A 12,607-nucleotide genomic window follows, 5' to 3' on the forward strand; every position below is an offset into this window, starting at 1 on the left:
AGATGCAAGATGATACATTGAATGTGAGCATTTGCAGGTAATTAAATCTACAGATCCAGAGAGAGGGGTATCCCAGGTTTAAGAGGTGTGAATTGTCTCAAGCCAGGACAGTTGGTAGGATTTCGCAAGCCCAGGCCAGATGGTGGGGAGTGAATGTAATGCGACACAAATCCAAGATCCCGGTTGAGGCTGTACTCATGTTTCAACTTGGCTATAAGTTTCTGCTCGGCGATTCTGCGTTGTCGCGCGTCCTGAAGGCTGCCTTGGAGAATGCTTACCCGGAGATCAGAGGCTGAATGCCCTCGACTGCTGAAGTGTTCCGAGCCTGGAAGGGAACATTCCTGCCTGGCGATTGTCACGCGATGTCCGTTCATCCGTTGTCGCAGTGTCTGCATGGTCTCACCAATGTACCACACTTCGGGACATCCTTTCCTGCAGTGTATGAGGTAGACAACGTTGGCCGAGTCGCACGAGTATGTACCTGGCGGGTGGTGTTCTCACGTGTAATGGTGGTACCCATGTCGATGATCTGGCACGTCTTGCAGAAATTGCCATGGCAGGGTTATATGGTGTCGTGGTCACTGTTCTGAGGGCTGGGTAGTTTGCTTTAACCTGGTGTTGTAAGACTTCTTACTGTCCAATAACAAAGCCAAGGATCACCACAGTCTTTTCAAATAGTTTTATCAACTTGTCCTGCTGCCTCCACGTGTTTGTGTAATCTACAACATATTCTATTATCTATTAAAGCAGACTGGTGTGTTGAGGCCACATGGTTTGAATGACATACTTATGGCGCACCTTGAGGTTAGGCAGAGATTAGTTTTATTAAAGTTTGACAGTCCTCATTTGTAAAGGCTCTTTCTGCCAAAATGCAGTACGCAAGCAGAGAATTCAAGAATGGAGACTAAAAGCTGGGTTGTGGACGGCGGTGATTGAAAGAGGGAGAGAGGCTGTAATATGCCAACTGCTGAGTGGTGGGGGGAGGGGAATGTGGGGGGGGGGTGCAAGGCCAGTGGAATCAATACCCTTGAGCTGAAAGTTCAGCAATGGGAAGAAGGCAAAACGAAACCAGTCCTTTTACATCCCCAACATATAGGAATAGGACAATGTCATTCAGCCTGTTGAGACATTCAATTAGGGCCCAGCTCCGTGGTGGGTTTTCTGGCAGCTGTGCTGACTTGCCATTGGCCGCTGATGGGATCTTCCACTCTGACCAAAGTTAATGGCCATTTGTGTTGCTCACTGACCCGTGTCACTGGAGAACCCACCACGTGGGGGGGGGGTTCACCTTCGGTGAGACCAGAATATCCTGCTGGCGTGGCGAGCCAGAGAATCCCACCCTAGATTATAGGGATTAGGAACAGGAGTTGGTCGTTTGGTCCCTGGAAACTGCTCCGACATTCGATAAGATCCTGGCCAGTCAGATTGTTGCCTCAGTTCTGCCTACTCTCGATAACCTTTCACCCCAATGCTTATCAAGAATCTATCCACCTCTCCCTTATAAATATTCCCAGACTCTGCTTCCACTGCCTTTTGAGGGAGAGAGTTCCAGAGACTCACAGCCCTCTGAGTGAAAGAAATTCTCCTCATCTCCGTCTTAAACGGTCAGCCCCTTACTTGTAAACAGTGACCCCTTGGTTCTACATCCTCCCACAAGAGGAGACACCCTTTACACATCCAGACTGGAAAGACCCCTCAGGATTTTGTTTCAATCAAGTCACCTCTTACTCTTCTGAACCCCAACAGATACAAGCTTTGCCCATCATAAGACAACCTGTCTATCCAGGTAATTAATCGGACTCCCAAGAATTGTCCCTGACACCCTGCAAGTCAGCCCCCCCTTTCAGGCCCCCCTCTCAGGTGCTGCGTTCCAGATCTGAACAAGCCTGAGCATAAAAAAAACTGTTTTCCTCTCCAGTTCCTTTGCCAATTATTTTAAATCTATGACCCCCCATGGCCGACCCGCTTTCCAGGGGAAACAGTTTCTTCGTACTTGCCTCTATCAAAGCCCTTTGCAGTTTTGAATACCTCAATAGGATGTGTCCTTAACCTCCTCTGCTGTGAGGAGGGCAAGCTCAGATTTTCTAACCCCTCTGTACCCTCGACAAGGTCTTGTCGTCCTTCCTGAGGTGCGGTGCCCAGAATTAAGCAGAATCCTCCAGCTAAGGCCGAAGCAGTGATTTATTTGTGCAATTGTCCAATGTCAATTTCTATAGAATCCCTATAGAATCAGAAGTAGGCCACCTGGACCATGGAGTCTGCACTGACCCTCCAAAGGAGCACTTTACCCAGGCCACTTCCCAGCACAATCCCCATAACCCCATGCATTGATCTGGCGAATCCACCTAAGCTGCACATCTTCAGATACTAAGGGGCAATTTATCATGGCTAATCCACCAAACGCACATCTTTAGACAGTGGAGGAAACCGGAGCACCCGGAGGAAACTCAGGCAGACACGGGAAGAACGTGCCAGCTCCACACAGACAGTGACCCGAGGCTGGAATTGAACCCAGGTTCCTGGGGCTGTGAGGCAGCAGTCTTAACCGCTGTGCCACCAAACAACCCCCTCCCCCCCCCCCCCCCCCCCCGACTCCCATCTCCTCCAACCTCCATTCTGAAAATTTCACTTAACCCCAACCTCAACAGAGAGAGATGTCTTGATATGCAGACATGCCGGTGATGATATACAGACAGGCACAGACAGGCAGCTAATGAACACAGAGAACAGGACATGACCAATGAGCTGGCAGGACATTCAGGGGTGGTATCTCACTGTAAAAGGCACGAGGCACGAGGCACTCACACTCCACCTCTTTCCACTGATGAACATCTACAGAGTGAGTCAGGGTGTATGTACAGTATCACACCTCCAGCACATGGCTAAGAGCTAGTCTGGTTCAGTCAGACAGAGTAACCACACTTAGGTTAGCAGAGAGTCGAACTCATAGAGAACTGTGATAACTGTGCTACTGGTTCAATAAATCAGATTGAACTAACTTCAAGGTCTGGAGTATCTTTTGGTTAAAGCTGCATCCAGTAACAGACTGTGTTATCACGTAACACAACAAGAGACAGACTGACATTTGAAAAAAAGCTTGCACATATCAGCCCTGAATGACATTGCTTTAGTTTTACGATGCTTTCTAAACTCTCCCCCCTCCCAAGAAAGGAAACGGTTTCCCTCTGCCTACCCTGTCAAGCATCTGAGTTAGCTTATTTCTTAATCTCTTGTAGTTGAAGTCATGAAAGTCCAGTCTTTAAGGCCTGATCTCATTGTTTAGCCTTAATTATTGAAGGTGACATGGATTTAGGTCACTTGGTCCAACCAATATGTTGGCATTGACCTCTGTGTCTGCCAATGGGTTTGCACCTACCGTAAAGCATCAGTCTTCTAAAAGTTTCCGATCCTTTATCCTGTGTCTCCAGGAACATTATACATTCATTATCCTTCTTCACAAAGATCTCTGTCTTCAGGTAAGGCTGGCCTGGAATAAAGAGACAAATGGAAGAGATGGGTAAGAACAAAATAATTTTTTTTGTTGCCTTGACATGAACAAGAAGCTCCTTTCTTTATTGTCTGTCTTACTCACAGGCCAATTTAGTCCCAGAGGGGGAAAGGACAGTGTCTGACCCACTGTCCCCATCCTGTCTCAGACCCACTTTCCCACCCAGTCCCAGTGGGGGAAAGGACAGTGTCTGACCCACTGTCCCACCCATTCCCAGTGGGGGAAAGGACAGTGTCTGACCCACTGTCCCACCCATTCCCAGAGGGGGAAAGGACAGTGTCTGACCCACTGTCACACCAGTCCCAGTGGGGGAAAGGTCAATATGTGACCCACTGTCCCACCCAGTCCCAGAGGGGGAAAGGACAGTGTCTGACCCACTGTCCAACCCAGTCCCAGTGGGGGAAAGGACAGTGTCTGACCCACTACCCCACCCAGTCCCAGTGGGAAAAAGGACAGTGTCTGACCCACTGTCCCACCCAGTCCCAGTGGGAAAAAGGACAATGTCTGACCCACTGTCCCACCAGTCCCAGTGGGAAAAAGGACAGTGTCTGACCCACTGTCCAACCCAGTCCCAGTGGGGGAAAGGACAGTGTCTGACCCACTGTCCCACCCAGTCCCAGAGGGGGAAAGGACAGTGTCTGACCCATTGTCTCACCCAGTCCCAGAAGGGGAAAGGACAGTGTCTGACCCACTGTCCCACCCAGTCCCAGTGGGGGAAAGGACAGTGTCTGACCCACTGTCCCACCCAGTCCCAGTGGGGGAGGGGGCAGTGACAGACCCACTGTCCCACCCAGTCCCAGAGGGGGAAAGGTAAATATGTGACCCACTGTCCCACCCAGTCCCAGAGGGGGAAAGGACAGTGTCTGACCCATTGTCTCACCCAGTCCCAGAGGGGGAAAGGACAGTGTCTGACCCACTGTCCCAGCCAGTCCCAGAGGGGGAAAGGACAGTGTCTGACCCGCTGTTCCTCCCTGTCCCAGAGGGGGAAAGGACAGTGTCTGACCCACTGTCTCACCCAGTCCCAGAGGGGGAAAGGACAGTGTCTGACCCACTGTCCCACCCAGTCCCAGAGAGGGAAAGGACAGTGTCTGACCCACTGTCCCACCCAGTCCCAGTGGGGGAAAGGACAGTGTCTGACCCACTGTCCCACCCAGTCCCAGTGGGGGAGGGGGCAGTGACAGACCCACTGTCCCACCCAGTCCCAGAGGGGGAAAGGTAAATATGTGACCCACTGTCCCACCCAGTCCCAGAGGGGGAAAGGACAGTGTCTGACCCATTGTCTCACCCAGTCCCAGAGGGGGAAAGGACAGTGTCTGACCCACTGTCCCAGCCAGTCCCAGAGGGGGAAAGGACAGTGTCTGACCCGCTGTTCCTCCCTGTCCCAGAGGGGGAAAGGACAGTGTCTGACCCACTGTCCCACCCAGTCCCAGAGAGGGAAAGGACAGTGTCACGAAGCACACTGAAATTATCTGTGAGGGTTTCCCAACTTGGAACATGGTTCGTGGGGGTGTATGGTTTTGTTTTTTTTGGTGTGAGGAGACAAGCAAAATCCCAGTGAGAATAATGAGCCTAGTCATTGTGTAAGAATTATTAAAGACTATTTTTTAAAGTAATGAAAAGACAAATACTCACAAACAGGGCTGCTCTATTCACGCACTTAAGCTGTATGAATTACTGAACACACACAGTTCAATACAGAATGTATCCCTTGTTGCTTCTCAGGGTGTGGTGAATTATACCTTTGTTGTTCTTTGATTATTCCTCTGTGTATCCGGCTGTCTGCCCCTATCAACTTTCTGGACTATACATTAACATACATATACCTCACTGATCTCCTCAAACGTCTATAAGCAGTTTCTCTTCACAAGCCATTCACATTGTTATCGAAACTGCTGTTCTAAACTAGTTACTTGGGAGGGACACGTGTTAGTTGAGGCCTTTTGAATATTGTCCACTCCTGTCTCCAGACAGATTCGTGACACACTGCTCTTTTGAATAACAAAATATGTTAATTTGAAAAACGCTTCATTTCTCAACCCATTCTTTTTAGTCCCATCTTATTAAATATTATAAAATTTAAAAGCATACATTAACAGAGAAAAATACAGAGAAAGTTCCCACTTATCCCAACGATTTCTTTGATACACAGGATAAAGGGTCCACAATGATGTTTTCTCTTTTGCACCACTAAGTCAATGTTATATATGGCGCAGAAACTCCATCCTCAAATCACTCTGTTTGTGAGCCTTTGAACAGTTGCAGAGACGTTCTTCCTCCCGAACGCCTCAACTTTGGATTGACGGAGTCCTCCGGGAATCAGACAAACATCTCCTTTTCCATCCCAGTCACAGGTACTTGTCCATCGGCCTTTAGCAAGGGTATGTGGGTGATGAATTGTGACCTTCCAAAGCTTTCGATGTCGTCTTCCAATATGAATATGAAATTTGTCTCTCTGGGCCACGGCATTCTCCCGTCGGTGGTCCACGTACGGTCCCTGGGTTCCATTCGCTTTGGGCACCATGACGATAGGGGAGCTCCAATCACTGGAACTCAAGTCATAAAGTCAGTCCTGAGCATAGACACAATTACCTTCAGTACCTGCAATAACTTATCTGGATTTAAGTTAGATGGGTGTTGTTTGATTAGACTCGCACCCTCCACATCTATGGCGGTCTATCTAGATTATTCCCTAAAACTGTGAGGTCTGTTCAGCTCAGTTGGCTTGACGGCTGGTTCATGATGCAGAGCCATGCCAGCAGTGTGGGTTCAATGCCCACCCTGGCTGAGGTCCATGAAGATCCCGCCTTCTCAACCTTGACCCTCGCCTGGGATGTGATGACCCTCAGGTTAAATCAGCACCAGTCAGCTCTCCGTCTCAAAGGGGAGAGTGGAGGATGGGGACTTCCATTTTTCCCGCCAATACGTTAACAAGATTGCAGTAACTTTGTCCGTCTTCCGGATTGTATCCGAGAGTTAACTCAACCATTGGTTTAAATTTTTCCGTACTTCATCATTGTCCAAATGAATTGTGGGGAAGTCACTGTCAAAACCCTGTCGTCCCCTTGCTTCATGACTAACAAGACCTCTTGCTTGTTCCCATCTCTAACTCAATACTTAAAAAAATATATATATTCACACTGTGTGATTTGCGTCTATCTGGGGTGATTACCAATTTCCTCTCAAGTTGGGGGGGGGGCAGCATGGTGGTGCAGTGGTTAGCACTGCTGCCTTACGGCACCGAGGTCCCAGGTTCGATCCCAGTTCTGGGTCACTGTCTGCGTGGAGTTTGCACATTCTGTCCGTGTTTGCGTGGGTTTCACCCCCACAACCCCAAAGATGTGCAGGTTAGGTGGATTGGCCACGCTAAATTGCTCCTTAATTGGAAAAAAATTGGGTACTCAAAATTGATTTTAAAAAATAAATTACAATTTCCTCGCAAGGTAATGCGGCCCATTGAATCTACCGCTCAGGGTTCTCTCTCTCAGAGTATAAAACTCTGGATATATAATTCTGAGTCTGGGCTGTCATATCCCTTACTGTTACTCCCTTACTGAGCTCTCTTTAGATGGGTTAGTTTTGAGTCACTCTGCTGGAATTGAATCAACCCTCTTTGAATTGAATACATTTGCCTCGTTTTCTGTGTCTGTCTCTTTCTTATTTAGCCTTCTAAAATTTGTAACAGATAACCTGATCTCACTGGCCTCACCCTGGGCTCGCAACTCCTCCCGTCCTAGCTTATGAGCCTCTGATTGCATCACCAGGCCATCCAGAAATACTATCGAGGGGGAAAAAATGAAAATGAAAAATCGCTTATTGTCACGAGTAGACTTCAATGAAGTTACTGTGTAAAGCCCCTAGTCGCCACATTCCGGCGCCTGTCCGGGGAGGCTGTTACGGGAATCGAACCGTGCTGCTGGCCTGCTTGGTCTGCTTTCAAAGCCAGCGATTTAGCCCAGTGTGCTAAACAGCCCCTGGGGGTACGTTTGTAATTTCTTCAGGCTGCTCAGCTACAGTAGGCATCACTATTCCTCCCCTAGAATGAAATGAACGCCCTGCAATTGGCAAGGTTTCTAACCGGCCCACCACTACTTCCCCTGTCTTCAAGCTACTCTCTGAGCTTATTTTTCCAAAAGGAATTTCTTTCCTGGCTCCGGGAATGCTGCTGGCCAGCACTTTCCCCCTTTAATATCCGTTCTGGACTCCAAAAGTCTTTATCCCACAAGATGAGTGCCTGTATGTCGTAAAGTTTTACTATCTTTTCCTCTTTGATCCTGTCCGGATGGAAATATTTTACCCTGGCACACAAATTCTTTGAACACATCTGCCACCTGCTGGTCATTCTGCCCTTGTGAAGTCGTGCACACAGGTTCACTCCTTTTTTTTTCATATCTTTTTATGAAAACAGTAAAAAAATACTGTTTTGCCAAATGGTGCAAACACTAATTTTGTGTCGGAGAAACAGGATACCCTCGTCTCTTGCCTATTCCTTTACTCGGTGTACAAATCCCACCTGGTTTTCCTGATCTCCAGCCTCTAATTTCGTATTTCCAGTTCTAACATTGGGAACACCTGCCAACCGACCGTTTACTCTCCATCAGAGTGATTTGATGTGATCCAGTTTATTACAATCATTTTCATATCTCTCACCCTCCAACCAGGCGCTGTTGTATTTGGAGGTGAAACCTCCTTGGAGTTTATGACCACCCCTCCTTCTGGCTGACCTGTCCTCTCTTCCACCTTCCCGATTTTGAACTTCCTCCGATTTAAATTTGGGCCTAAAGAAAGGCTTTGGTCTTTGAACCAGCTCACAATGGCCCGCGAGCTCCATTGCTTGTCTGCAGTTTTAACTTCTTGCTCCTTGTGATGAATGTTATCAGTAGCTGCTGTAACGGTACCTTACCTTTAATGCATTGGCCCTTTAAGACCGGGCTTGGAACCCTGGGGGACTCCGCCTCTGGCTCCGCCCCCAGGAAACGGTATATAAGATGAGGCTCACTCGGCAGCATGTGATGAGCACAATTCTCGGCTGCTCTTCAGTACTCAGATGATTAAAGCCTTTGAATCACCTATCTTCTCTCCTGTGTCGTGATTGAGGGTATCTCACTCCTCAACATGAGTTCTAATCGAGGTAGTCAACAAATCTTTAAATTCCTCCAACTGAATGATTTTTCTGAGGATGTCATCGGTTTCTCCTGTTTTCAAGTTTCTTCCCCATGAATCAGAATGACTTTGTTCAACTCTTTTAAATTCAAAGTAAGTCTGTTGAGCCTGATAGCTTTCAGGTCTAAGTTTCATCTGCCTGTACGCCTCCAGAAGTAGCTCATATGCCCCTAACATAGCTTTCTTCACTGTCTCATAGTCTTCAGACCCTTTCTCTGACCTATAGAACCCCTACAGCGCAGGAGATGTCCATTCGGCCCATCAAGTCTGCATTGACCGTCCGAAAGAGCAACCTGCCTAGCCCCGCTCCCCCCGCCCTATCCCCGTAACCCCAGTAAACCTGCACATCTTTGGGCACTAAGGGGCAATCCACCTAACCTGCACATCTTTGGGTTGTGGGAAGAAATCGGAGCACCCGAAGGAAACCCATGCAGGCAGGGAAGTGTAATGATATCAAGTAAATCATCTTTGTATACATAGTATATCATCTCTGCATAATAATGTGGAATACTGTGTATTACAGCATCCAGCCACTAGATGGAGATAAAGCACATCTTACAACCCACACGGTGGTCCACATGATCTTGGAGTGAGTTGGGAGAGTGGGTTGGAGACAGTTGTGTTTTTCAGTAGTTCTGTGTATTGTAGTTATTTGATCTAATACTTTGCTTTGTTGGCATACTTAAGTATTCACAATTTATAGTCTAGTGTAAATAAATTGACTTTGATTTAGTACAAAGTCAGCATGTTATTTGTAGCAACACTACAACAAAGAACAAAGAAAAGTACAGCACAGGAACAGGCCCTTCGGCCCTCCGTGCTGACCATGCTGCCCGACTAAACTACAATCTTCTACACTTCCTGGGTCCGTATCCCTCTATTCCCATCCTATACATGTATTTATCAAGATGCCCCTTAAATGTCACTATCGTCGCTGCTTCCACCACCTCCTCCGGCAGCGAGTTCCAGGCACCCACTACCCTCTGTGTAAAAAACCTGCCTCGTACATCTCATCTAAACCTTGACCCTCGCACCTTAAACCTATGCCCCCGAGTAATTGACCCCTCTACCCTCGGAAAAAGCCTCTGACGATCCACTCTGTCTATGCACCTCATAATTTTGTAGACCTCTATCAGGTCGCCCCTCAACCTCCTTCGTTCCAGTGAGAACAAACTGAGTTTATTCAACCTCTCCTCATAGCTAATGCCCTCCATACCAGGCAACATCCTGGTAAATCTCTTCTGCACCCTCTCTAAATCCTCCACATCCTTCTGGTAGTGTGGCGACCAGAATTGAACACTATACTCCAAGTGTGGCCTAACTAAGGTTCTATACAGCTGCAACATGACTTGCCAATTCTTATACAATGCCCCGGCCAATGAAGGCAAGCATGCCGTATGCCTTCTTGACTACCTTATCCACCTGTGTTGCCCCTTTCAGTGACCTGTGGACCTGTACACCTAGATCTCCCTGACTGTCAATACTCTTGAGGGTTCTACCATTCACTGTATATTCCCGACCTGCATTAGACCTTCCAAAATGCATTACCTCACAACCTTAATAATGTTAATTTAAACAAACAACCAACATCATGGAGAACATTTAAACTCCACACCGACAGTCACCCAAGGCTGGAATTGAACCAGGGCCCCTGTCACTTTGAGGCAGTAGTGCTAACCACTATGCCACCACGGACACAAAGACTTCACTACACCTAGCCACAAGTTTAGCCTGTAAAAGTAAGTTCCGGCAATCTTGTTGCAAGTTCATCACTTTAGCCATTTTATCAAAAGCACAAAAAATGTTTCAGCATCTCTCTCATCAAGTCTTGGCAGAGTTCTATACATCTCCCCGTGAGATTTCCGTCCGGAACGACTTTCCTCCGCCTTCTGCTCTAACCTTTGGGCTGCTGCCTGTATGCAAAGTTAGAAGTTTCTCTCTCTCTTTCTCTCTTTCCTCCTGTGCTGCTTTCTCTATTTCCCTTTGAAAGTTCCTCTCTTCTCGTTCCTGTTGCAATGCTCTCGCCCTCTCTTTTTCCTACATGTGGGGAGGCAGTGGCAGCGAGTAGTATTGTCGCTGAACTAGTCATCCATAGACCCAGGGTAATGCATTGGGGACCTGGGTTCGAATCCTGCCAGGGCAGATGGTAGAATTCAGAATCAATAAAAAATTTGGACCTAAAAGCTTATTGATGACCGTGAAACCATTGTCTATTGTCACCGAAAAACCCCATCTGGTTCACTAATATCCTTTAAGGAAGGAAATCTGCCATCCTTACCCGGTCTCGTCTACATGTGACTCCAGACTAAGACATCAATGTTGACTCTTAAGTACCTTCAGGGATGGGCAATAAATGCTGGCCCAGCCAGCGATACATCCCATAAAAGAATAAAGAAAAAAAATGTCTAACTTCTTAATTTCCACATCTCTTTCTAAGGGCAGCATGGTAGCTCTATTGCTTCGCAGCTCCAAGGTCCTATGTTCGATTCCTGGCTAGGATCACTGTCTGTGCAGAGTCTGCACGTTCTCACTGCGTGGTTTTCCTCCGGGTGCTCCGGGTTTCCTCCCACAGTCCCTGCTGTTAGGTGAATTGGACGTGCTGTTAGGTGAATTGGACATTCTGAATTCTCCCTCTGTGTACCTGAACATGCGCCGGAATGTGGCGACTAGGGGCTTTTCACAGTAACTTCATTGCAGTGTTAATGTAAGACGACTTGTGACAATAAAGATTATTATTATAATCGAAACTTCACTAGTTCAATTTCCTCACTTCTCAAAATGTTGGGTCTGGCTAACCCCTCTCATATATTTAAATGTGTTACTAGGCTTTCAGTTATTGTCCAATTATCCTGCAGATAAGACTAAATCCAATGTATCTGCCAATTCCGTCAATTTGGTTTTAGGTACACTTTTCAAACTTACATTGTTTACATCCAAATAAGATTGATCTTGATCAAGAGCCATTTTCTTTTTTTTAAATAATGTTTGTTTAATATATTCTGATATAAACTGCTGTTCTAAACTCGCTACTGGGGAGAGACGCATATCAATTGAGGTCTTTTGAATATTGTCTACTCCTGTCTCCAGGTAGATTCATGACAATGTTTGACCCACTGTCCCACTTGGTCCCAGAGGGGTAACGGAGAATGTCTAATCCACTATCCCACCTAGTCCCAGAGGGGGGAAAGGACAATGTCTGACCCACTGTCCCACCGAGTCCCAGAGGGGGGAAAGGACAGTGTCTGACACACTGTCCCACCGAGTCCCAGAGGGGGGAAAGGACAGTGTCTGACCCACTGTCCCACCCAGTCCCAAAGGGGGGAAGCACAGTGTCTGACACACTGTTCCACCCAGTCCCAGAGGGGGAAAGGACAGTGTCTGACCCACTGTCCCACCCAGTCCCAGAGGGGGAAAGGACAGTGTCTGACCCACTGCCCCACCCAGTCCCAGAGGGGGAAAGGACAGTGTCTGACCCACTGTCCCACCCAGTCCCAGAGGGGGAAAGGACAGTGTCTGACCCACTGTATCACCCAGAGGGGGAAAGGACAGTGTCTGACACACTGTCCCTCCCAGTCCCAGAGGGGGAAAAGGACAATGTCTGACCCACTGTCCCACCGAGTCCCAGAGGGGGAAAGGACAGTGTCTGACCCACTGTATCACCCAGAGGGGGAAAGGACAGTGTCTGACACACTGTCCCACCCAGTCCCAGAGGGGGAAAGGACAGTGTCTGACCCACTGTCCCACCCAGTCCCAGAGGGGGAAAGGACAGTGTCTGACCCACTGTATCACCCAGAGGGGGAAAGGACAGTGTCTGACACACTGTCCCACCCAGTCCCAGAGGGGGAAAGGACAGTGTCTGACACACTGTCCCTCCCAGTCCCAGAGGGGGAAAAGGACAATGTCTGACCCACTGTCCCACCCAGTCCCAGAGGGGGAAAG

The 12,607-nt window shown here is 48.0% G+C and overlaps 1 protein-coding gene across 1 annotated transcript in view; it reads right to left on the reverse strand.

The window, feature by feature from the left end:
* The window catches only part of LOC119976536 (apolipoprotein M-like), a 49,876-nt gene that overhangs the window by 13,114 nt on the left and 24,155 nt on the right, over positions 1-12,607 (reverse strand). The window contains exon 4 of the mRNA XM_038817101.1: positions 3,377-3,487. Within this exon, the coding sequence (XP_038673029.1) occupies positions 3,377-3,487 (111 nt within the window). The remainder of the gene's footprint in view (positions 1-3,376; positions 3,488-12,607) is intronic.

Source organism: Scyliorhinus canicula, chromosome 13 (assembly GCF_902713615.1).
Source record: "Scyliorhinus canicula chromosome 13, sScyCan1.1, whole genome shotgun sequence".
Lineage (NCBI taxonomy): Eukaryota > Metazoa > Chordata > Chondrichthyes > Carcharhiniformes > Scyliorhinidae > Scyliorhinus > Scyliorhinus canicula.